We start from the raw sequence: 27084 nt of genomic DNA, 5'->3' as shown, positions 1-27084 counted from the left end.
TGGTAAACTGATGAGAAGGGAGGAGATTGTGAGTTTTTGGATCCAATCCTTGTGCAATCAGTTTTGTCTTAATGCTTGAGTTCCAGAAATTCTTCACCTCATATCTGTTCTTCCTGGTAGATGCTTTGCTATCTGGGCCCATCTGTGAAAAATAAATAAATTAAGGGAAGGAACTCCATGTGATGAGAAATCGGAAATGCTGAGAAATTTGATGGGTTGGGATTTTAAAGAATTTGATCACACAAACAAACCTGTTGCCTAGAATTCTATGAACATCAATGATGGTTCTTACTTCTTGTTTAGAAAAAGAACCCCTTTTTAGCTCTGATGGTCAGCAGCATTGGTGATTGCAATGGTCCCACCAAGCATATATCAGTCATTGGTATAAAAACATGATGCAGAGGAATTCTTTGTTCTACCACGGAGATGGAGTAAGGAGAGGATTGGAAGGGGGGCAGAAGTGCTTTGCGATTCCTCTGTTCTGTGAAAAAACCCTAAATGTTTGGATTCAAAACATTAAATCGACATACTTGAATGCAACAAATAAGAACCTTAAAAGTTTCTTGCTGCCGTGAAGCATCATAAATGAAAAAAGGGAAGGGATTACCTCCTTATCGTCGTAGGTTCTGGTAGTAGGTTCTGGTTTCAGGTTGCAAATCTCGGTGATGGCTTTCCAATGTTGAAGTTCTCAGGTTGTGGTCGCAGGTTGTGGTTGCACACTTCTCAAATCATGTAGCAGGGATGGGAGGGCGATGAACCCTCCCTGTATACATCTCCCTCTTTTGAAGTTGCAGAGAACCAAAACGGGAGGGAAGTTCCTTAGTTCGAATAACAGGGCAGGGATGGGTGTGGGAAACTCAAATAACTATTAGGGGTAAATGAGTCATTTTAGGTCATGAATTACCATCTCCTTGCAACATAACAGGAATGGCATAACGGAATGGGGCTGATTGTAACAAATCATCAAAACTGAAGAGGTGTAGCTGTATGATTTGAAAACACAGGGGGTCGTGCTGTAATTGATACAAACCTCAGGGGGTGGCGCTGTAATTTTCCCAATAATTAATTATAATGTTATTTTATGAAAAATTGATAATTTTCTCCAGGATCCAGCCCAACCTATGCATCTATCCCTTCCCCTCTCCATAATTAGGGCAAAAAAGGGTCAGCCCGACCCAATCCTGAGGGTGGGTCAAGGTTGGGGTGGGGTTTTAAAAAAGCCCGGCCAACCCGACCCTGTTGCAGCCAAGGATCAAGAACTCGGGTTTCGACTAGGTTTCAACTTGGCTGAAGCCGAGTTTTGGTCGTAACCAACCGAAACCTGGTACTTTCTCCCATATATGCGGAAACCTTGGTTTGAGGGGTTTCTGTCGAAACTACCGAGTTAAAGGGGTTTCTATCGAAACCAAGTCAAGATATGCTTTTCTTGATTGAGACGAGGTATTATATAGGCCTGGTTCAAGGTGGTTCAACCATTTTTCGATTGAACATGGTCGAAACTTGGTTGAAACTGGTTGAGACCACTGATACATGGTCGAAACTCTGCAGTTTTAAAAATCCACCTCCAACTCATCTCGAAAACCTACAAAACTGACATATCTCAGTGGTTTCGATAGGTTTCGATCGAGTTCTTGATCCATGGTTGCAATCCTATTAAAGACTTTGTATCAATTTTCTATAGTTTCTCTCAGTCAAGCCAGAGACCTCAAACCACATATAAACCGTTCATTTTTATTAAATATCTAGGAAAGATGTTAACAAGATTTGAGAGAAAATGAATTTTTATCCTCTCAAATCACTGTTAAAGTGCATCCGACAGTGGCCACTACATTTGAGAGAATAAACATCCAAAACTAAAGTGTCGAATGCAATCCTTGTTTATCAGATTGGAATCCAACTAAACAAGAATATCATCCACAAGCTATGAGTCAACGAGCTCTCATCACTACTTCAGAGTCTCCACACTGTGAGATGTTTTCCGAATGAGGACATCCCTGGTCCCATCCATCCATGACATAAGGCCAAGATGGCCTACCCGACTCTGTGAAGTCATGGAATTAAATTCCAAATGGTGATATAATCATATCATCAGTCTTTGCTCTTTAACCACTAAAATCAACTATATCACACGCCTACGTTTTGAATGTTTTTTAACCGTCTGATCTCCTGCTTTTTCCATGAGAATCATCACTCTTGAGTTTCTTGCCCACCACCCAAACAATCAAATTAGAAGCTAACGGTTAACAGTTACGACCAATAAAACATACTTATTTTTTACTTATCGGTCTGCTTACAAACTTTTCCACGACCCAGTGAGTCAGTGACCAGACTAGAGTACAATTTTTTTCGGAGAAAAGATTCGCACGCTATCCGCGTGGGGCGTGCGGATTACTTTACATAGGAAGAGACAAAAGTGGGTTGGGGGAGGAGGAACCTTCGGTCTCCTTCATAAAACCCTTTGTTTTAAGAAAAGAAAGTAACTTCCGCAAAAGAGAAGATGATCATGGGAAGATCAAAGAAAGAACTGCTTCTTCCTCCGTAAAGAATTTTTCTAATAATTTTGAATCTAATTTTTTAAAAGACGTGTACAGTATTTTTGTATTTACGAGTAAAATTTTTATCAACGAAAATTCGAAGTATATGCTTTATGGTACAAACTCTTTTTTTTTTAAGGATCCGCAAGAGAAATATTTTGCATATCTGTCCGACTGTTAGATTGAGTCAAAAGCCTACCAACATATAAAGGTTTAGATTCGAGCGAGATCCTAAACAAGGGAGACGAGAATATGATATTTGAAGGTTCCACTGCATCAACTCCTCTTAGCTTTGGGCCATGAATCCCCATATGACTAGTGCACAAATAACCAGTATTGATATCACTTAATGACGTTTAATCCAAAAACCCGAGCTTCAGAGTGGAAGGACCTTTCCAAGGTCATAAGCTAAATTATCGCACACTACCTGATCGATGTGGAACTAATCTCACCTCCTCTTTCTGGCTATAGACGCATTCACTACATGAAATATCCATTCGAAATGATGTAGATACTCTGCCCCTCATTTGAAAAAATTGATGAGAAAATCTCTTATATATGAATATTATCCCTTTCACCACTGAGAGTTCGGAACGGACAGAAAACGTGGCTTAAAACATAGTTGGAAAATCGGATTTTGACTGAGGTGAGTCGCCCAAGTCGAGTCAAAATTTTGAAAAACCTGATCAAGAGTCATGTAGACTAGGCCAAGGTAAAAAAAAAATGATGAGACTAGATCGTAAATGGTTCGAGTCAAATAAGACTCGGTATTTTTATCCGAGTCATGACAAAATCGACGAGTTTAATCATTTTTAAAAAAATCATAAAACCATTTCACTTAGAATCAGAGTTAATTAAATACTAATCTATAATCCGAAATAATAAGAAAGCCTCAACTCCTCGACTCTCTTCTCTTGTTCACTCATATAAACTCAAAATGCATTGATATGTGATTACTTTATTTTTTTTTTTTTACGTATATTTTTTTGTATTTTTATGATTGTTTACTAATTTATATATATTGAATTTATTATAAAATTAAAAAAAATGACTCATCTTGACCAAATTTGACAAGGCTTAATCACCAAATTTTTCTCAAACACGAGTGAGTCATCCAACAATGGTGCTAAAGAAAAGGTAATTGAAGAGGATATCCTCTCCAATGCGTAGGAGAGGATCCGAACCCGCACACACTGGACCCAGCCTGGTAGGAATCTTTTAATAAGTAATCAACAATTGAAGGTGAGGCCTTCCAAAAAGCCCATCAAGTTTGACCCAAGAATCGACAAAAAAGGGCCAGCTTTTAGCACAAAAAGAAGGAAGGACCAAGAAAACACCTATACCTCCTCTATTTTTAAATTAAATTTTGGTTATATTCTTTTTTTGACTTGTTTGACCAAATAGGACAAATCCGAAAATGTAACCACCGCCTTCTCTCCTCAACTTTGGTCCCGCTAGGGCCACCGAACCCACATACAAGGTAGGACAGAGTGACAGAGACCTAACACCCTCCCTCCTTGTCTTCTTATTCCATGCGCGCAATCGCACTAATCTCCAAAGAAACATCTTTGAACCACGTGGGCACTAAGGGCCGGTCTGGCGGTCCAACCATTCCATGGATTTTGGATTCTCAGATCCAATTTCCCAATTATAAATCCATAATGCAATTCCTATAGAAAATGACGTAATTAGGTTTTTTTCTTTTTTTTTTTAAAAATCATGCAGAGTAATAACCTTTTTGGATAAAGTTGATCTCCCTTGTCTTTTTTAGGAGGCAGTTTTCCTTCGGATCCAAATCTTCTACGAAGCACTGTCCGTAGAGTGCCGTAGATATAGGGTGCAGTGTAATAACCACCTTATCCTTGTTTGGGCAAAGCATTTGGGCAGGGGTAAGGTGATCATTACGTTGCGTCCTGGCCGCGCAGGCTGCTATGGGCAACATGCCAAGAGGATCTGAATTGTTTTCCTTCATCCACAATCAAAGCATTTCTTCTGAGGGATTTAGGTGATGTGCTAACGGCATTGGGGAATAGTGGGAAAGTATTATCGACTTCATACTTTTCTTTTACTCTAAGAGGAGAGGAAAGCCTTCTCCTCTTAATAAATCATGCAAAGTCATATCCATCTAAAAAAAAGAAGGGTTTGATGTCATTTAACTTGGCGAAGGAAGGCTTGATATCATTAAATTTGTTAGGTGACTCTTTATAACGGTGAAAAAGCACGAAGGAAGGCTTGATATCGTTAAATTAATTAAGTGATTCTCTTTATAATGGTGAAAAAGCAGAATCTATCTCAAGGAATCTAGATCACCTACCACAGAGTTCCTAGTCTGGTCATTGCATATATCATTTTCCATGAATCATATATAAAATCTTTGATCAAAAGTAAGGTAATAATATTTTAATATAAAATAAAAGGTGAGAGATCGCTATTTGGTCGTGTAGCCCCTCCACCAGCATGGGGGCTAATGAGAATATGCGCACAGGTATCATTGTATGAACATGGATGAGATTTTTTATTTCATAGGAGGTGGAACGGTAATTTCTTACGCACATGTGTCTGGGTGCAAAAGCCACGCGAATAGGTAGCATTCTTGCTCCCTTAGAGGGCAATATGTAATCATTTTTATTGCCCCTTATATTGTTCTTAGAAGTTATTTAAGGCTCAATAAAAACGATTTTTCAAAATAATGTGAAATTGATTTATTATTATATCATTATTAAAAATTAGGAAAAAGGAATGCTAATCGGTTGCGCGCTAGGCGTGGCTCCCACACCTAGACACATAACTGCCTAACCGCCTTGCCCATGGGATTTTCACCTTTTTATTGGGGCAAGATGGTCATTTTCAAGGCAGTTAGGCTGTTATTTGTCTAGGTGTTGGAGCCATGCCTAGAGTGCGGCCAATTAGTGTTCATAAACCCAAAATTATTAGTCTTAACACATTTTTTCAAGTATGCATGTGAAATGACAGAAAATACTTTCTTTGAAAACAAAAAGTTTAGGAAAAAGGTTGGGTATGTATTAGGTACTTGACTAATACGCCAAAAGATCCAAAGCTTATGGAACGCGTTAAATCAAACCATTTAACCTATCAAATACTAAGCTGGTCCAATCTAGCGCCTCATACACTAGATCGGGCTCCATTTGGCACATAACAGACCACCACGCTTCCGTAGTCGTCGTCCTTGATGGCTCTCACTCTAGGCAGCTCTCACTCTGGCGGTAAGTAGCTCTTTCCGTGACTCGAACCCATCATGTAGTGACTAGCTATGATACCAAATGTTAGGTGCTTAACTGATACGCCAAAAGTTTCAGAGTTGATGGAACGCATTAAATCAAACCCTTTAACCTATCCCATACTAGGCTGGTCCAATCTAGCGCCCCGAACACTAGACCGGGCCCCATTAGACACATAACAGTATGCTAGCAGCATACCATAAGCTAGGACCCTACGTGTCTATCACTCTCATCCTCCCTTTGAAGGTAAGGGAGTCATTCGAAGGGAGGAAGAAAGAGATAGACACATAGGATGCCTGCTGTTGCGTCAAGAAATCGCTTAGCAGTCCTTCGAGTGCCGTAACCTGCAAAAGACCCTGGGGTGACAAAGGAGAACCGGTGTGGTTCCGGCCTAGGACTCTCTGATGGCTAAGTTAGATCTCTCTGAGCAAGCAGTTGAATAGTAGTATTCAATATGAGTTAAGATCTCCCCCTAGCGGGGTTGTGTACCTTGCCTTTTATAGTAGTGTATGGCGGTGTGGAGAGTCCCAGTTGATGTAGAGTGTTTGCTGTAGGTGATAGAGTCCCTGAGTAGCAAGGCTTATCCTTGATATGTTGTCTTCCTGAGAGACGTGGTGCCCTTGATAGACTTGGTAGTTGTCTTCTTGTAAGAAGTAGTGTCCTGATAGACTTGGTGTCCTTGGTGGATTGACCTCATCTACGTGGTAGATGGGATTTCTGGTGCATGAGTCCGTTCAGACTACGTGACTTGATAGGCAGCGGCCTAGAGTCCTTGGTGATGCGATCTGTGCCTTGTTGATGGTGGTGATGACCACCGTGTTCAAGGGAGACTTGTCCGGGGATGACGTGTTCTGGGAAGCCGTGCCCGGGGATGACGTGTTTGGAGAAGGGATCCATACCCAAGGGGTTGGCGCCCAGGGAGGTCCACCCCCCCCAATGGGGTTGGCGCCCAAGGGTGGCCGCGCCCATGGGTGTTGGTGGATGGTGCTTCACTGACTCTGTCTTGGCCCACTCTTCTGGGTCATGCCACATGGCGATCTCTGATTGGTTGGTGTGAATTTGGGTTCATCATTTGCCCCCCACTCTCTTGGAACGGAGTGTCCAAGAGAGTAGACTTCCATTGCTTTGTATTAACCAAGGGGCTTTCTACGAATAATTTTTTCTTTGAGGATGTGCTTGTGAATAACTTGGTGAGGGAGAGGTCATAGGTTCAAACCCCTCATTCCCCTTCTTTTTGTCCCTTTCTTCTTTTTTCCTTTCTTTTGTAGATATATGTACTCTTGTCATCTTTTTACTTTTCACTTTTTGCTTTCCACCTTCTTTGCACCTTTTGACTTTTTCTCCTTCTCCTTTGTACTTGAGTTTTGGATATTGTGTCTCTTTTGTGTGCTCCCCATGTGTTTGATATTATGCCATCATAGGTTGCATTTGGCTTTGGATTGACTTCCTTTAGGCATTATCCTTGCCTATGGTGGCTTGCTTATAGGGTTGCCCCTGGCCTTGCTTGTGCTTTGCATTGCTTTATTGCGCTCAAGTCATTCATGTGTCTAGAGAGTGAGCTTAGCTATTATTCTTAAGGCTATTCGCGCCCGTAGCGGCCCGCGCTTTTAGTTGATCGACGCCTTGCTCGGTTTTGCGCCGCTCTCTTGGTCGACGTCCTTGGCTCGCACCCCTTGGTCGACGCCTATGGTCCACGCCCGCTCTTGGTCGACCCCAGTGGTCCGCGCCCTTTGGTCGACGTCCTCGATCAGCGCCCCTTGGTTGACATCCTCGTTTTACGCCCCTCTCTTGGTCGGCTTCCGTGGTTCGTGCCCGCTCTTGGTCAACATCCGCGGCGCCCCTTGGTCGACGCCTGCTGCGGCCCTTGGTCGATGCCAGCAGTCCGCTCCCCTTAGTTGATGTCTGTGGTCCGCGCCCCTTCTTGGTCGACGCCTATGGTCCACACCCCTTGGTCAACGTCTATGGTTCGCTCCCCTTCGTCGACGTCTATGGTTCGCTCCCCTTGGTCGACGTCTATTGGTCCGCGCCCCTTGGTCGACGACCGCGGTCCGTGCCCTTCTTTTCTTGCTCTTTCCATATAGCATCTATATTTATCATTTCTTCTTTCCCTTTTTTTTTTTTTTTGTATTGAGTCGAATTGGTCTTTGGCCATAGACGCGTCTTTATTCGAACCTTGATCTCGATCCCTCGCGAACTTCGACCTCGGACCTCGAACTTTGAACCTTGAACCTCGTCCTTGAACTTCGACCACGAATCTCGTCCATGTCCATGGCCTGTCGCCTACGGCCTTGATAGGACTGCAGTCGTGGTTAGATCCGTTGAGGAGTCTTTTTCGGGGTCGTCTTCCCCCACGGATACTTCTTCTTCTTTACCTTCCCCTGTTGCTTTGATGGTTCTCGTATCTGTGCAACCCCATGTAGTTGGCGGTCCATAGGGATGTCTTGCCTTGGTGGTCCATAGACCTTGGTGGCATAATGCCTCGGGTGTGGCATGGTGCCTTAGGCATGAGGCCTCGGTGGTGGCGGACTGCCTTAGGCATAAAGCCTCAGTGGTGGCGGACTGCCTTAGGCGTAAAGCCTCGGTGGTGGCGGACGCCTTAGGCTTAAAGCCTCGGTGGTGGGGCTGGCTTAAAGCCTCGCTTAGGCTTAAAGCCCTCGGTGGTGGCGGAATCGCCTTAGGCTTAAAGCCTCAATGGTGGCGGATTGCCTTAGGTTTAAAGCCTCGATGGTGGCGGACTGCCTTAGGCTTAAAGCCTCAGTGGTGGTGGACTGTCTTAGGCTTAAAGCCTCGATGGTGGCGGACTGCCTTAGGCTTCAGTGGTGGCGGACTGTTTTAGGCTTAAAGCCTCAATGGTGGCAGACTGCCTTGATGTAGTGACAGTGATTCAATTAAGTAGTAGAAGAAGACACGTACTTTCTAAAACACCTCTTCATTTTGAATGAAATTTTCAAATTATCCTTGAAACAGTGCTGCTGCTGTTACTGCTGATGGTGTTGTCTCACTATTGCTTCTACTGGTAATACTTCTTTAGGTGTTCTGAGTTCCAGGTGCGGTCTACCTTCTTGCCCCCCGGAGTTTTTAAGCGGTATATCCCTGGACATATCTGCTTGGAAACTATATAGGGTCCTTCCCAGTTTGGTGATAGCTTCCCTTCTTTTCTTTATTTCATCCAATAGGGTTCGTTTTGTCACCTCCACTTGACCATTGGCCTATGGGTATGTTACCAAAATAGGCTGATAGTCAATGTTATAGCTCTGGCCGAAAGCTCTGAACTTGGGGTTGTTGAACTACTTCCCATCGTCGGAGACTATGATCTTTGGTACCCTGAACCTATAGATGATGTCGTCACAGGCGAACTTCTCCATCTCATTCTCTGTAATCTTGGCTAGTGGCTTGGCTTCCATTCTCTTGGTGAAGTAGTCTATGACGACCACCAGGTACTTGCGGTTGCCCGATGCTGCTGTGAAGTCCCCCAGGATGTCTACCTCCCACATGGCAAAGGGAATGGGGTTGATGGTTGATGCCAGCTTGGTGGTGGGTAGATGGGGTACTGGGGCGAACAATTGACATTGCTCGCATACTTTGACATATTCGTGCCCGGGGATGACGTGTTCGGAGAAGGGATCCGCACCCAAGGGGGTTGGCACCCAGGTCCGTGCCCCAAGGGGGTTGGCGCCCAGGTCCGTGCCCCAAGGGGGTTGGCGCCCAGGGAGGTCCACGCCCCCAAGGGGGTTGGCGCCCAAGGGTGGCCACGCCCATGGGTGTTGGTGGATGGTGCTTCACTGACTCTGTCTTGGCCCACTCTCCTGGGTCGTGCCACATGGCGATCTCTGATTGGTTGGTGTGAATTTGGATTCATCACTTGCTTATGGTATACTGCTAGCATACCCATAGCTCTCCCAAAAATTTATTATTATAATAAGGGGGAAAAAAATAAGACTACAAATTACTTGATGAGAGGTTGTTCTTTGCGTGGGACGTAGGGGCCATGTTGTGCACGGTATCCAATGAGAGCCTATGCACTGACACATTAAGGAGCAAAATTTCCCCCGTTCATGGGGGACGCGCCGATCATTTCTACTCTCCATGTGTTTGGGTGTGGCCGCTGCGTCCCACGCAAAGAACATTTCTCCTTATTTGACGCCCTAAGTATCAATAATTCTACTAAATATATATATATATATATAAAAGAAATTTTCAGCATGGGCATGAGTTATTTTATTTACCCAAAGTTTAAAGATTTGGAATCGTATCGGAATCAAGCCGATTCTAACCGATCAAAATTCGATGTTAGGTGCATTAGATTAATGGGATCAGCATTAGGTTAGTGGGATCAGTTGGTTCAGTGTTTTTTTTTTTCCCTATCCTACCTATCTGCCCAATGGGACTTTAACTACTCATTACAAGAAGACTATCATTACAGAGGGGGAAAGAGGGAGAATCTATAACTATCACGAGGTATCAAGAGGTGTCATAGTCTGCCCAATAATGCAACTAGGAGAAGTCGGTCCAATTAATTCAATTTAAAAAATCATGTTGAAAGTCCAGTTGATTCAATTTAAAAAATCATTTTTCAACATGATGGGTGCAGGGTGCTTGTCACCAATCTGTGATTGAAAAAAAAGTAAGAGATGGGTGTTTGGACCTCTAGCACTTGCACTTGTGTGAGGGCCAATCAGAATGCACCTGACATGGAGTAAAAGATGGCAATTTTGTTTTTCATGGGGTCAGGTGGTATTTTGCATACTTCTGTGGCACAGGAGCCCACGCAATTGGGTAGCATTCAAAATTAGATCACAAGCCAAAGTTGGAAGCATTGAGGGAGGGAGGGAGAGTGAGTGTTGCAGAATGCGTGGAAAGGGCAGGGGTACAGTTCTTGGGGATGATTATGGTTTGAGGAATCGGTTTCAGATTGGTCGATCCGGCCAATTTGTATCGACATTGGTGGAGATCGATATCGATTCCTGCCCATTCCCATATCATTGGATTGGTACAAATCAGTGTAAAAATGTTTAAAAAAAAAAAAAAAACTATTTTTTTTAGAAAACAGAGTATACCTGATTGATCCAGACCGATATCAACAGATCCAAATTGGTCTTGGCAACCGATACGTTGGGAGGGAGTGGGATTGAGCATTGTCGCTGGTTGCATCAGTTGATTTGTTTTTTTTTTCTTTTTTCCCCTCCTTTTAACTGATTTCAATGGCCGATCCGCGATCATTAATCCCAAATCAAGCTGATTCTCACCGTTCCAGACCAATCCCAACCTGATCTGAATCGGTGGGATCAATCTGTATCTCGATTCCGTTCTTTTATACCTTTGATTTCCCCGAATAATACAAAGATATTTCGGTAAATTAAAGAACATCGTCAAACACGTGGGGAGTGGGAACCCATGAGATGGAAGATGGGTTTTTTTTTTTCTTTCAGATTAAGAGCTTGTGGGTGGGTGGAGAATTAAGGGATGTCTTGTGCATCCGGGCAGCTGGGCTGCCTGTGCAGCGCCAGATTCAAGCGACTCACTTTGATCGCCTTATTTCTGTCCAAGCACCTTACCCGACCAGGGGTAAGGTGGTTAAAGTGTACTGCCTTGAACCTAGCGCTACACATGCAGCCCGGGTACCGGATGCCCAGGATCTTTTTCGGGTGAGAACTCTTATTTGAGGAGCTGGACTTTTGGCAACTGAAGTGACCCCTTGGAGTGGGAGATGAGCTTTTGCTTTTTTGATAAAAAAAAGAAAAGAGATGAGTTACGTGAGGCTCTCATAGTCTGACGTCTGATCTCGGTCTCCAGAACCCCTCTACTCTATATTTAAGCACCTCACTTCACTTCACGTTTACCCAAAATAAAAATTTAAGCACTCCCACTTGAGGCCAGCTGAGAGCTCAAAGTCCCAAGTCCCCAGTCCCCAGTCCCCAGTTCCCAATCACCATTCATTCACTCTCTCTTGAACACAAAAATGGGAGAACCAAAAGGTAGTCAAAATGCAACTTATGAAGCACCGGAAAATCAAGTACCGGCGATTCAGTCGCCGAAAAAACGTCGTTCAAACAAATATGCTATGTACTGTGCGACCTTAGCTTCTATGTCTTCAATTTTATTGGGTTATGGTGGGTATTTACTTAAGCAACCATTAAATTAGGGGAGTTCTTAGTTTAGTTTAATCCATCCATGTCTAACCAACCATCTTTCTTCTTCGTCTTTTGTGTTTGCTCAGATTATGGAGTGATGACTGGAGCAGCAATATCCATCAAAGAAGATCTCCATATAAATGACACTCAAGTAGAAATCCTAGTTGGAACCCTGGGATTCTACTCTCTTATTGGTTCAGCAGCAGCTGGAAGAACTTCTGATTGGATCGGACGTCGCTACACAATAGTCTTCGCCGCTGTAATTTTCTTCATAGGAGCTCTAATGATGGGTCTCGCCGTAAATTATGCTTTTCTCATGGCAGGCCGTTTCGTTGCCGGTATCGGCGTTGGCTACGCTCTCATGATCGCTCCTGTCTACACCGCTGAGGTGTCACCCGCTTCGTCTCGTGGCTTCTTAACATCCTTCCCTGAAGTCTTCATCAACTTTGGAATCTTGCTGGGATACGTCTCCAGCTACGCCTTTTCTAGAATTCCACTCTATTTGAGCTGGCGTCTCATGCTCGGAATCGGAGTGATTCCGTCGGTGTTATTGGGGGTTTGTGTACTCGCCATGCCCGAGTCACCACGTTGGCTTGTTATGCAGGGTCGACTCGGCGATGCCAAACGGGTTCTTGACAAGACCTCCGATTCCAAAGAGGAAGCTCAGCTGCGACTCGCCGATATTAAGGAGGCAGCACGGATTCCGCCGGAATGCAACGATGAGATCGTGACTGTATCAAAACAGAGCCACGGCGAAGGTGTATGGAGAGAGCTTCTCCTCCGTCCTACACCGTCCGTACGACGTGTCCTAATCGCCGGTGTTGGTATTCATTTCTTCCAAGCAGCTACAGGAATGAGTACCGTGGTGTTGTACAGTCCACGGATCTTCGAGAAAGCTGGGATCACCAGTGATAACAAGAAGCTCGCAGCAACCGTGGCCGTTGGATTTGTTAAGACGATCTTCATCTTAGTGGCTACTTTCTTCTTAGACAAGGTGGGACGGCGACCGTTGCTTCTGAGCAGCGTTGGAGGAATGATTATCTCATTGTTGGGTCTCGGGTTCGGGTTAAGGATTGTGGACACTCACCCGAATGAGAAGATAGTGTGGGCCATGGCGTTGTGTATAACGACGGTGTTGTCTAACGTGGCTTTCTTTTCGATTGGGTTGGGCCCCGTTACGTGGGTGTACAACTCGGAGATATTCCCGTTGAGGCTGAGGGCGCAGGGGGCGAGCATTGGGGTGGCGGCGAATCTGGTGACGGGAGGAATTATATCCATGACCTTCATATCTCTCTACAATGCCATCACCATCAGTGGTAGCTTCTTCTTGTTCGCCGGAATAGCAATTGTGGCATGGATCTTCTTCTTTACATTCCTGCCGGAGACCCAAGGGAAGACCTTGGAAGAGATGGAGGGGCTGTTTGGCAAGTTTGACTGGAGGGACTCTATCAACAGCAAAGTTAACAGCCAAGGCAAACAAGCCACAGCTACCACTAATGGTGATGTTCAGTTAGGCACAAAAGGGGGGTCTTAGTTAAATTTTTTTTTTTGTTTTTTTTTTTAATTTGCAAACTTCAATTAAAGTGGCCAATCAGGTGTTTTAATGGAAAGAGTAGAAGAACAGAAAAGTCAAGTGACGTAAAGGGATTATGGTTTATGATACATTTTCTAGAGATGCCCTTCCAAATATCCAATAGATGTAATACTTTAGACAGTGAAATGACTGAAATCCAAGGCTACAAAAAAAATTTGGAAAAGTAAAATATCTGATCGAGGTTTGCTCCCAGCACAAATGTGGTACTCCTTGCACATTAATCATTAATCACTAATCACGATGCTGGCTTTTCATTGTTCCAATGTTGACCCGACCCGTTTCCATTTTGCAGTTGGCTAGGTTATCAAAGTTCATCCCGAACCAATTGATGAGTCGACCAAAACCGATTAATTCAGTTCGGATCGAACCAAACTCAATCCTTATCAGTTTGGTTTCGGTTTCGGGTTGGTTAATGATACCTTTACGTGTTTCTGGCTTTGTCTCATGTGATCGATTTTGACCGATGTCAATGTTTTTCTTTGTGCCACATGAAGGGATATGTACCTTGGGAAGGGTACATGTTTTCCATAGGGTCTTTTCCCTCTGTATATAAAATGGATACCATGTATAAATTACTAAGTGGCTTTTATAGATTCTCTTTTGTACTTGATCTCTCTTAAATTTAATTAAAAATTTCTTTCTAGTTTTTTCATTATTTTGAGAAGTCATGTTATTTCATTCCTATTATCGAGAAGATGAAGATGAAGCAAAGAATTTTGTAAAAAATTCAGTGATTTTATGGGTCTTTCTATACGTTGCTATGAAGAGTGAAACAATTTTATTCACTATTTTTTTAGTGACCCTTTTGAATTGATTTGGTGAATTGAAGTGGAGGGATAGAGTTTGTAAATTCACCTGTAATAAAACATGTTGAAATCACAAATTGGAGAACTTATATTAAGAATAAATTTTCAACATTTTCACAAAGGATGCAAACTTGCTGGGTCTTTTGGCAATTAATTTCAGGTTGCAGGCGTAGGACTTAGTGGAACTATTCAAAGCAGATCTAAAATGTAAATTTGATTCCTTGATAGACTCAACCATACTGCCTCAAACTTCACAGTACTGGTCGCTACTGAGAAAGAGATTTGTGTCCAAATTCTCAAGCAGAAATAGATTAAATTTGAGGGAACTCTCTCTGGCAACACTCCAATATTCTTTGTTGTATCACACTGGGGTTCAAATGGGTTTTCAATGGGATTTTAGAATATAGATCTCATACGAATGATTTTAAAAATTACAAAGATATAAAATTTAAAAACCAGAGTTGAATTAAACTATTATTCTGTAGTTCTAACCGAACTCAGTTCAAGCTTGAAATAATGAAGCAATCGAAACAAGCTTATCAAACCCTAATGCATGCACATTCCTCAGCCTATCTCAGCTTGGAATCTCCGTTCTTGGCAGCCTTGAAGGCAATATTGAATCCATGGCTGGGAGGGGTGCTGCAGGAAGTGGGGGAGATGGAGTGAGGATTGAGCTACGAGATTCATTGCAGGGGAGGGTAGGGTAGGGTAGGGTAGGGTGGGTATGGGGAGGGAGATGCAAAGGGCAAGACTAGGCATGGGGAGACCGGAGAATAGAGGGCGAGCTCCTGTAGAAATGTTGTAAAAGTTTGTGCATGAAATCTCATCATTAACCTCAAAATATTACAAGATGATACAAAAATTATGGGTAAAAAAGTCATAATGAAATAATCTATTCCACTCTTTATAGTGGTACAGATGATTTACCCACTGAAAGAGAAATTTTTTCTTCACCCATTATAGAATGAAGCGATTCTTGGAGATTCGATGGATTCTGATCACCAAATCCCTGAAATATCTGAAATGCTTTTACACCGTCAAGAATGCCATCCACTGCAATAAAGACGCTGGGTGAAAATGTCTTGGTTCACTTTATAGTGAAGAAAAGTTCTATCAATTACATCAGAAAAGGACAGTTAATTTTCTTCCACCCATAGAAGACGATCATTCTAGGGTTTTGGTATATTACAAAATACCCTCCCATACTTATTCGCCCATACTTATTCGCGTCTTTTCTCGTCTCTTGGTGAATGAGAGATCTGATCCGAAAAGAAATATAGAATTAAATTACCGTCCATCCATACAGGACGGTTCACCCACCATCTTTCCTAGGATTTTGATATATTTCAAAATATCCTCCCAATACTTTTTTCCGCCTTGCGGTGATGCCATTCACCGTGGGTAGAGAAAACTCGATCCAAACGTATATATAAAAATAGTTGCAGATTGGAAATTAATTGGTGTCAATTTGATTTCTGAAACCATGGCTAGGAACCTTTAGTCTTGTGGTTCGTTGGTAGATGTCATTTTGATTGCTTTCGTTTATTTGTCAATTTAAGGAGAATTAAAAACTGATGAGCAGCACATGCCGACATGTGTGCCCCGTTCCATTATTCCTTCCGGGGATTAAGAGGTTGGTATGGGGTACTGTATCAGTCTCCATCGATTTCAATCCAGATCCCGCCCATACAAGCCTGTATCGATCGGTTTTACACCTAATTTTAACTAAATATCGTGTTTTCTAACTATTTTACCGCTGATCCGATATTGATTCCCGATTCAGGATCGACTAGGGATCGGGATCCAATACAGATACTTCATTCCATGATTCCATTCAAGACTAGCTTCTCTCTCTTATCTTGCTCCATGACATCATTGTTTTAAGTAGGGGTGCAAGTTTGGCCCTGTCGGCCCGAACCCGCCCTGGCCCGCCCTGAGCCCAAAGAGGGTCTGGGCTGAGATATTTGGCCCTAAGGACAGGTTATGGCTAGAAATTTCTGGCCCTGTATCAGGATCGGGTCGAACCAAGGTTGAGGCCTCGGGCTAAGCCTGGCCCGGCCCAGCCCAACCCTGTTTTAAGTTATGCTATAATATATATTGATATAATACATATATTATAAACTTTAAACATCAAGCCACATTTTGTTATATAATGTATTATAAATGAAGATAACAAGTGATATAATATATTTTATTATAATATTATTTTATATAAAATTGAAAACTTTTTCCCCGGCCCATGCATTTCCTTCTCCCTCCCCATGATCAAGGTCAATCAGGGTTAGCCCGTCCCTACCCTGAGGGCGGGTCAAGGTTGGATTTTCCAGACCAGTCAGGATTGGGTCGGGCCTGAGCCCAGCTAAGGGGGCTTAGGGTTGGCTAGGGTTCTATAAAGCCCGGCCCAACCCGACCCTGTTGCAGACCTAGTTCTAAGTATTGGTATCGTATCACCTATATCAGACGATACATATCGATTTTACATGTAGCCGATCTCGATATTGTGTCGATACCATATCGATAACATGGTATGGACAAGAAGAAAAATGGTCAAAAAACTCATTTTTTAAGGAGATTCAAGGGGTAATTTTATCCAATACTACCGATCCATTCCGATACCATATTAGTATCATATCGGTTTTGCAAGTGACCAATACCCGATCCGATACCATGCACTAGAACCATGCATGACATGGCCAACAATGGTTTTTCCCCTCTAGGCCTGGATCCTGTTTGGTTATACGAAGGTGGACTGCCACCTCTGGTACGTTATTGCAACTTTAATTGATATGTGTTTCCATTATGAATGGAATAATGCTTCTCGTTGATTACCTTTTGACTTAGAACCATGGAAGAAAAATTCGTTCGAAACCACCGAGTTAACTCAGTTTCACAGGTTTTCGAGACGAGTTCAAGAGTGATTTTTAAAAAATCTTAGGTTTCGATGGAAAATTGATCGTTTCGACCGAAATAGAACTTGGTTGAACCATATGGAACCAATACCTTTTCTCGCCAAGAACTCAACAGAAACCTTTTAGTTTCGGTGGTTTCGACCCTTCACAATCATTTTACACCCAAAATTTTGCATTTTTGCATTGAACTTGTCACAAAGTTGCTACAAAAAGTTTGGATTTGCATCTTGGACTCCAATTTGATCATCTCTTGAAGAAAGTAATAGTGTTTCAAACCCAAAAAAAAAAATGTATTTTTTTTTAGTAAATATATGGTTGAATGCTTTAAATTTTTAATATGTGAGTTATAATGGCCTGACCTACAATTCTATCGGAACGAATTTTTTTTTTTATAGTTGAATTATTTTTAAGATTTTCTGTTCATAAATACCATTTTCTTACAATATTTATTTGAAAAAAATATGTATATATGTTGGATGATGATCAATTTAATATATGTAAGACACCGTTGGCCGATTTATGGCATGACAGTGTCAAATTATTCAACTATCATTTTTTGATAATTGAATTATTTTTTAAATTTAAATATGTCTCTTGTTGACAGTATCTTCGTGTATCCATCCCAACCATGTGTGCCGGCTCCACCTTCATACACTATTGGTGAGCCCTTCCCTAGATTGGGATATCTTGGACAAGTTGATGATGGGGCTTATCATTGGGCGGTTATGGACTATGAGAACAATTGGTCCCATAATATATAATAAGATACATATGTTGTGCATTCGGAGGAACGGCTTCGCAATCTTAAGTGGTACGCTGCTCGTGGATTACACCCACCAAGAAACTCCGCATGAAATTGAGAAAGGAGAATCTTAATATTTTATTTGGATAATATTTATTATTCAGGGTTTATATACTTTAAAATTATATGAACGAAGTATTTATAATATTACTTTAGTGTTTCTATCAACGCATACATTAGTAAACTTGAGTCAATAACCACAACTACCATTTTGAGTGATTTTTTTTGTGATAATAATTCATAAATTATGTTTAAAATATCAAAAATATGCTACCGCCAAAAAAATTCAGACCTAAAAAAGGTTTTTTTGGGGTCGAAGCCATGGTTTCCCCATCAATTGAAAAAATTCCCAAGTTTCGACCAAATCGATTTCAGCCAGGTCGAAACCCAAGTTTTTTATCCTTGCTTAGAACTAGTTAACGGGAAATTCTCATTAGGGGTGCAAGTTTGGCCCTGTTGGCCCGAACCCGCCCTAAGCCCAAACAAGGCCTGGGTTGAGATACCTAGCCTAAGGGCGGGTTAGGGCTATAAATGTCTGGCCCTAAGTCAAGGTTGGATCGGGTCAGAATTGAGGCCTCAGGCTGAACAAGGCCTAGCCTGATTCTTTTTTAAGTTATACTATAAAATGTATATTGATATACTATATATAATTATATATTATAAACTTTAAATGTCACACATAATTTGTTATATATATATAGGGGCGCTGTTCTCTATGCCGCAACGTAGGCTGCGCCCAGGCACATGGGGGTGGGCGCAATGACTACTCTGCCTCCCTGAGTGGCAGGCCCATGTGCCTGGGCTTAGCCTGCGCTATGGCACAGAGAACATTCTCCCATATATATATATTAGGAAGATAATAAGTGATAATATATTTTATTATAGTATTATTTATGTAAAATTGATTGATAATTTTCTTCCTGATCCGGCCTAACGTACTCAATCTAGTCTATGCATCTCTCCCTTCCCTCACTCCATGATCAGGACCAATCCAGGTCAGCCCGGCCCGACCGTGAGGGCGGGTCAAGGTTGGATTTTCTAGACCCTGAGTCAAGGTTAGGTCGGGTCTGGGCCTAACTAAAGGGCTTTAGGGTTGGCTGATGTTTTAAAAAGCCCGACCCAACCTGACCCTATTGCGGTCCTAATTCTGATCTAATAATACAAATTAGGAAAAAACCCTATATATGCATTATAAGAAAAATATGGCAAATGCACCTTCAAATATGGGTGTTTTTTTATGAAAATTCAAATAAGGACGTTAATCAGCACGGTATTGGTAATCAGAATGGTGTTTTTAGTCGATTCCAGTCCCAAGGGGCCAATCGTAGAACCATTCCATTTAAATAAACGGCTCCAATAATAGGATATGGGGTCTATTTCGATACCTTAGTACGTGTTTGGTTCAAGGAGTCAGACTAGTCAGACTCTCATTTTGGATTTGCTTCATATGAATCTGATTCGTAGTTGAGAAAAAAAAACTATTTGGTTACCCTGAGTCTGTCAGTTGGACTGCAATAGAAAAACAAACACAAAATAAATTAACAAATTTCAATATCAAAAGTGAAATTCGGTTAGGGTTTACAAATCCAAAGTTAACCTTACAATTTGGGGGGAATTGCCTATCCAGAAGATGAAAAAGAAGGAGAAAAAAGAGAATTGCAAACCGAGGAGAAGAAAGAAGAATGGGAGAATATGAAGAAATTGCAGACCGAGAAGAAGTAGAAGAAGAAGAGAGAAGGCATAGTTGAAGGGAGAATAGGAGAATATGAAAAAATTGTAGACCGAGAAGAAGAAGAGAGAAGGCACAATTGCTCTGTAATAACTACCAAAATTATCCCAAATAGTTAGGGAAGACGATGAAGCGTAGCTTTGGCTCGACTAGAGGTTAGCACTTCAGAGTCGGGCTTTTGAGTGGTTTTTTGGTTTGAACAATTTGCTCTGGAATGGAGAACAAGAATTGAAAGAGTGGGAGAGAAAAAGAGTGCAGGTGGACTCGCGTGGATTCGTGTTGCTAAATTTACCCCAAGGGGTGAATTCTATTGGATTCTCAATATAGCCTTAAATGTGGACTCCTGTGGATCTACGGATTCCAACACGGAGTCGTGTTCCGAGAAACCAAACACACACAAAAAAAAAAATGCAGAATCTGGGTTCGATGGGATTCGACTGGTCCGACTTCTTTAACCAAACACGTACTTCATGTCTTGGGCACTCAAAGATTCAAATAAGTCCAAAATTCCCAAGTATACAAATAACTTTCTAATTAAAATAAGGGAAAAAGTTCTCTGTCCGGGAGTGTGGCCTACGCCAACACTCCCATGAGTCTATCTCTCTCCTCCGCAAGTGAAAAGACACCTCTGCCCCCTTGTTTTAAGGAGGAGAGAGATAGACACATAGAAGTGCTGGCGTAGGCCACACTCCCGTACAGAAAACTGCTTCCCTTAAAATAATCAAATGTGAAAGTGATGCATAAAAATCGAATTAATAAAAGAAAATTTTGGTGGTCGTGATACTATATAATTACCAACGGATAGCAACATTAAAAAAGAGAGAAGAGATTGGATTAATAAGACAAAGCAAAATCACGATTTACCAGCCATGATTTGATAAAGGGGGGCTTGCTGGGTTCATTCATGGGCTACAGAAGGCTTGCAGGCCAGGGGATATCCTTGCATATAGCCGCGAGCTTAGCTACTTGCATCCCAATTTTGAAATGTTTAATAAAATAAAACAATTTTCTACCCAAAAATAAATAAATAAATAAAACAATACATAAAAAAAAAAATTTGATTACTACCATTCAAAAGTTACAAGGAAACCCTGATTGCGCAATGAACCCCATTAACTTCAAGGTAAGTAATGGATTAAGAAGGGAGACATCTCAGCCACTATAGGGTGAAACCCTTAGCCTTACGGGGGTGGCTTTAATACCAATTATTAAGGATGGGGGATCCTAAATCAAAATATGGCCATCGAGAACGCATAGTGGCAAGCATTCGGGTATTCGCCAAAAGCAAAATTTGGGTTTCAGATTACTTTTGTAGTATCACAAGGGCAACACCTGCGAAGGGACATAGCACGTGAGTATGTATCTTCACTCAGCTGCTGAAACTCCCTTCTTCAACAATGGAGGCTAGGGTTCAAAAACTCTAACTAGGAGAGGAAGAGATAAGAGAGAATTTAAAAGGCTAACTTTTTTATTTTGGTCTCATACTGGTGATTTTTCTCCTTCTCATAGCCTCATTCTAAAGGAATGAAACCCTAATTTGAGTAGGGCACACAACACAAGTGATGGGATCTTATAGGGTGATGAACCACTTACGGAGAATGCAGTCCACCTCTTAGTTACTAAAAGGTACTACAACTTAAGTGATAGATAAACTATTTATGGATCACTCTTCCATAAATGGACAGTAATTTAAAACCCTCATATTTATTAAATTGTTCACATTTTTATCATTTATAGATACTGAATTTTGTCATCCCGGGTGTAAGTACCGTGGTCCTCAGGACGAGGGTTCCTCAGCCTTATGGAGACAAGGATTGGCTTCGATGAATAACGGCGTATCATTCCGATATATCATCATGGGGATTGAGATTCGCTTTATAAAGAAATGGAGTCGCCACCTAGGATTAGGGCCTAGGACCCAATGGGTGTAGCCCCATCCGGGGTTAGCGGAAAGGGCTACTTGATTCCATATGGTCCAGTCGGAGATTCAAGGTAAGTAGTCGGTTACGAGGGTGGGAAGGTGTTAGGCATCCACCTGCCGATAAACCGGTCTTTCTACTAGATGCGGTTTTTGAATATTCTCCTCGATAATATATCTTATACTAACATGTAAGGCTAAATTATGATACACTAATCTTGACAAAGGAAGACAAAATCATCTATTATGTACACTAAACGAGCGCTTTAATTGTCTACATTATGCCAAAAATAATGAAAGGGAAAGAGACAGATACTGCCTAAAAATGCAAGAAGAAAATGAAAGCGCACCGAGGGCGAAATATGTGATGTCCCACGGCTCAAGTGGAGACGGACTATCGGCTTGTCTCTCTCTTGTCGGACGAATGAGGCTATACGAGATGAGTTTTGTCACTCGGACTTGAGCAGAGTAACGGGTATATAAGAGATTCTCGCTATCCGATACGCAGACGATAACGGCCGTAAAGTGGGGTTTTTCGTTATCCGCATACCGACGGGATAACAATACCCAATAGCGTAATCGCTTATGCCTGGATGGGTAATCGAAGGATCTACCCAAGTCGAAGAACTCCACTCACTCACATACTCAAGAGGGAAAGACGGAGGAAAAGATGGTGAAAAGGGGGAAAAACAAGCCCTGAGGGTCTCCTTACCCGAGAAAAGCTTGAGAAATGAGGGGGAAGACCCTCTTATTTATAGGGAGGGGTCCCTCTCTCTCCTCGGCTAGATAAGTCCTCCACGGCGCGTGGGTGACGCGCAGGCTGATGTCACACCCCTCATGACGCCGTGAAAATCCGGTACACATTCCCACGGTGCCGTGGGAGCGCTGCCATTTTTTCTTATTTTTGGGTTTTTGGCTCCCTTCGACTCTTCAAGAAATTTCTGTCGGGGCGGAGGGTGGGGAGGGTGAGCGAGACTCCTTCAAATTTTATAAGTTATTTTAGGGATGTTAGGGTGATTTGGTTTATATGTAGGGACAAGAGTCCTTCTTGAGAGAGATACCGATGTCCGTCCGTGTCCTGTTGTCATCATCGCGGGGTGACAAAATTCAGTGTCTACACCGGAAATTATACGGCAATGATGATTAGAATTTTCTATAATCTCATTAAAAATCTTAGTCTCAAAATTTGCGAGATTTCTCTTAGGAAATGATCGAAATGCCTTACCATTAATTTAACTTTCAAATCTTCGCAAATCAGTCCCAATCTTTGTATACCAATGTGTTCCATCATTATAAACCATGCCCTAAAAAATTATGTGAAAACGGTTTGATTTAGTCATCACTTTATGCAAATAATTATATACCGACTTCAAGTATCGAGACCCACTTTTGACCTTTGTCCTCAGCTATACATCTCAAGACCTTTCAAAACACACTTAAAACATGAAAATCCGACCACTAGATTGAAAGATATATATCGTCGTCCAGAATTTACGGTAAAAGGGTTTAATTTCGGATAATCCCGGGGTACCACATTATTTTCCACATTAACTAAGACGCCTCATCTATTTCTCTCTCTGCTTCCATATTCTTCATCCCTTAATTATTAAAATGCCCACCCTTTTTCCTTCCTCTATCTAGCTACCAAACCACATCCCGCCCCCCTTTTTCCTCCCTTTTTCTAGCAACCATACCCCATCCCATTCCCCTTTTTTTCTCTTTTTTAAGCTACCAAACCCCATCCCCTCCCTTACCCCTTTTCCTATATATAACGAAGCCCCCCTCCCCTTGGTTGCTCTCCCATTCCTAATTTGTTTTTCCCCTCTTTAATGTCTCCCCTCTTTAGTTGCTCCCCACTCCCACTTTAGTTATCCCATCTCTTTAGTAGCTCCCCCTCTTTACTTACTTTCCTTTCTTTAGTTGCTCTCTTCCCAGAAAATACCCACACCCTTACCGTCCCCCTTACCCCCCCCCCCCCATTTTCTTCCTAAACCAATACCTACATCCTCACATCCTTGGATCTGATTTCTCTTCGGGGAGCTCAACTCCCCGGGAATGCTCAGGGGACATCTAAAGGTTAGGCTGTGCCGCACTCATTTTGATGCATACTTTGGAAAATGTGCAGAACAGTCCAATGGTTGAATGCCCCCTAAGCTTGCTAAGTTTTCTAATCTATTTTTAAATATAATTATTTAAATAATAATAATTCAATCACTAGTAAACATTTTACAAAATTGACATCGAGCTCAGAATTAATTTTATTCATTTATAGTCAATGGATTCCCACATGATAGTCTTCCTGTTAGGGAATTGAACTCTTTATTGAGAATCTCTCTCATTCACAGATGAACATTATAAATTTAGCACAGAAATAATAAGTCACTATAGAAATTAACCTTTTAGTATACCAAAACATACAACATTAATTACAACTACAACGGTGTAGATCTCTCAAGCTAGAGATCAAAGAACCAATGAGGAGAGTTTCGTTACTAAATTATATATAAGACTCTCATAATGATCGGATTTGTTACACATAACATATAAATACTTACATACTTATATTTTTAGAATCTCATTCACAAAAAATAAATATAGTGTAACAATTATGTGAACTAAAGAACTAGTTCAGTCCCTACTTGCAATCAGCTTAACGTTTAAGCTAAAGAATAAACCATCATTCATTAAAAGGTAAAAATTAATATTAATTTAAAATTTTTAAATTAGATTTAATGGAATCATATCTTAAGACATTTATCTCGAAGAGTCGAAGATGAATCTAACTCCTCTTAGGTTCTCTGTCTGGTCAGGTTCGTAGGTTCCTCTCATAGGGGGCCGAAAATGAACACTTCACCCCTTGCCAAAATGGAATGAGATTGTCATTTCCACCGTCCCTATGAGAGGAACCTACGAACCTGACCGGACAGGGAACCTGAGAGGAGAAAAATTCATCGAGGACCATTACAACATTTGGTAAGTGAGAAGCTGTACGTGGGAGATGAAGGTTACGTGAGACTAACATTTGGAAGTAAGATCCTTCCCATTAGTTATTACTCATTCATTACCCTCATTAATTTGTCATTATCCTATACTTTTTTTTTCTTTTCGGTAACAATTATCCTATACTCAAAACTCTATACATATATATATATATAAGCAGAGAGCTCAGAGTTAGTACTTACTACTATACTTCAAAGTAGTTCAAACCACAGCCACCACTAATGGCAGGAGCAAAAGCTGGTCAGGATGCAACTTATGGGGCATCGGAGAATCCAATACCAGCTTTTGAGTCGCCGGAAAAGCGCCGTACTAAGAAATATGCTCTCTGCTGTGCCACCTTAGCTTCCATGTGTTCAGTTTTATTGGGTTATGGTAATTATTTATTCATTACGGGAAAAACAAAAAAATAAGTATTTATTCAGTTCAACTTAAGACTAACCATATTGCTTTCTTCTAAATTTTTTTTATTTTTTTTTATGCGATTCGAGACTGAATCTCACCTTCTTTATCTTCCCTCTTGCTCAGATATTGGAGTAATGACGGGAGCTGCACTGTACATCAAAGAAAACCTCAACATAAGTGATACACAAGTAGAACTCCTAATTGGAACCCTAAGCCTCTACTCTCTTATTGGATCAGCGGCAGCTGGAAGAACATCTGATTGGATCGGACGTCGCTACACCATAGTCTTTGCGGCTGTAATCTTCTTCGTAGGAGCCCTACTGATGGGTTTCGCCCTAAATTACGCCTTCCTCATGGTAGGCCGTTTCGTGGCAGGAATCGGTGTTGGCTACGCTCTCATGATCGCTCCTGTCTACACGGCAGAGGTGTCACCCGCTTCGTGCCGTGGCTTCTTAACTTCTTTCCCCGAAGTCTTCATCAACGTTGGAATCTTGCTGGGCTACGTCTCTAACTTCGCCTTCTCTAGGCTTCCACTTCATTTGGGCTGGCGTCTAATGCTCGGAATCGGAGCGATTCCGTCGGTGTTTTTGGGAGTTTGTGTACTCACCATGCCCGAGTCACCGCGTTGGCTTGTCATGCAGGGTCGACTCGGCGATGCCAAACGGGTTCTCGACAAGACCTCCGATTCCTTAGAGGAGGCCCGGCTGCGACTCGCTGACATCAAGGAAGCAGCAAGGATTCCGGCGGAATGCACCGATGATATCGTGGCTGTACCGAAACAGAGCCACGGCGAAGGTGTTTGGAGAGAGATCTTCCTCCACCCCACACCGGCCGTGCGACGTGTCGTGATCGCTGCCGTTGGTATTCATTTCTTCCAACCAGCCACGGGGAATGGTGCCGTAGTTTTGTACAGCCCACGGATCTTTGAGAAGGCCGGGATCACTAGTAAGAACAAGAAGCTTTTAGCAACCGTGGCCGTCGGATTCGTGAAGACTATCTTCATCTTGATATCCACCTTCTTCGTAGACAAGGTTGGACGGCGAGTTCTGCTTTTGAGCAGCGTGGGAGGGATGATTATCTCATTGGCTTGTATCGGATTCGGGTTAACGATGGTGGAAACCCACCCGGATGAGAAGATGGTGTGGGCCATGGTTCTGTGTGTAACGATGGTGTTGGCCTACGTGGCGTTCTACGCCATTGGAATGGGACCTGTCACGTGGGTTTACTGCTCGGAGATATTCCCGTTGAGGCTAAGGGCGCAGGGGTCGAGCATTGCCGTGGCTGTGAATCTTGTCACGGCCGGGGTGACAAACATGTCCTTCATATCTCTGTACAAAGCCATCACCATCGGTGGTAGCTTCTTCTTGTTTGCCGGAATATCAACTATGGCATGGGCATTCTTCTTTACATTCCTGCCGGAGACGCGAGGGAAAACCCTGGAAGAGATGGAGGGTCTTTTTGGCAAGTTTAACTGGAGGGCCTCCTTCAAAAACAAAGGCAACAGCAAGGGCAAACAAGCCACTGCAACCACTATTGGTGACGTTCAGTTTGTCACTAGTGGATAAGGCTTAGTCAATTCGACTTTGACTCATTGCATGGTGACAGAGGAAGAATTATTAAATAATAAATAGATCAGTATTAAGAGTTAATGCCTTGGCAATCGAACTGTAACGTTGCAGTCACTTATCACGTATTTGGCTCTTGTTGGGACAGTAGAGAGTTGTTCTCATCAATAAAACGACAGAAGAAAACTTTGAAAACTTTGTTTTTTCTTGTTTTTTTGATAAATAAAATTTATTAACGCTGGAACAAAATACAAAAACAGATTTAAACACTGGGGTGGGGTTGAAACCAATCCAAGTCATCTTGCACTGATGCCCCAAAAGAAGCTAGGCAGTCCGCCACTGAGTTGGCCTCTCGAAGGATGTGCTTGAAGTGAATATTGTCAAAATGCATCGCGAGCTGTGAGCAGTCTGCAAGAATTGGAGCGACTTTCGAAGGCGTAGCTTGAGATACATTA

At 42.2% G+C, this 27084-nt stretch overlaps 2 protein-coding genes across 2 annotated transcripts; both read left to right on the top strand.

Annotated features, from left to right (window-relative positions):
* The first annotated feature begins 11719 nt into the window (after window positions 1-11719).
* On the top strand, window positions 11720-13438 carry LOC122658813 (polyol transporter 5-like). Its single transcript, XM_043853934.1, has 2 exons — window positions 11720-11883; window positions 11991-13438. The coding sequence occupies exons 1-2, from the start codon at window positions 11733-11735 to the stop codon at window positions 13436-13438; spliced, it is 1599 nt and encodes a 532-aa protein (XP_043709869.1). The 5' UTR covers window positions 11720-11732.
* An 11445-nt stretch (window positions 13439-24883) lies between these two features.
* LOC122659006 (putative polyol transporter 1) lies at window positions 24884-26629 on the top strand. Its single transcript, XM_043854171.1, has 2 exons — window positions 24884-25034; window positions 25188-26629. The coding sequence occupies exons 1-2, from the start codon at window positions 24884-24886 to the stop codon at window positions 26627-26629; spliced, it is 1593 nt and encodes a 530-aa protein (XP_043710106.1).
* The last annotated feature ends 455 nt before the right edge of the window (window positions 26630-27084 follow it).

Source organism: Telopea speciosissima, chromosome 4 (genome assembly GCF_018873765.1).
Source record: "Telopea speciosissima isolate NSW1024214 ecotype Mountain lineage chromosome 4, Tspe_v1, whole genome shotgun sequence".
Taxonomy (NCBI): Eukaryota; Viridiplantae; Streptophyta; class Magnoliopsida; order Proteales; family Proteaceae; genus Telopea; species Telopea speciosissima.
The sequence above is the reverse complement of the archived record's forward strand: the minus strand, read 5'-3'. Positions and strand labels throughout refer to the sequence as shown.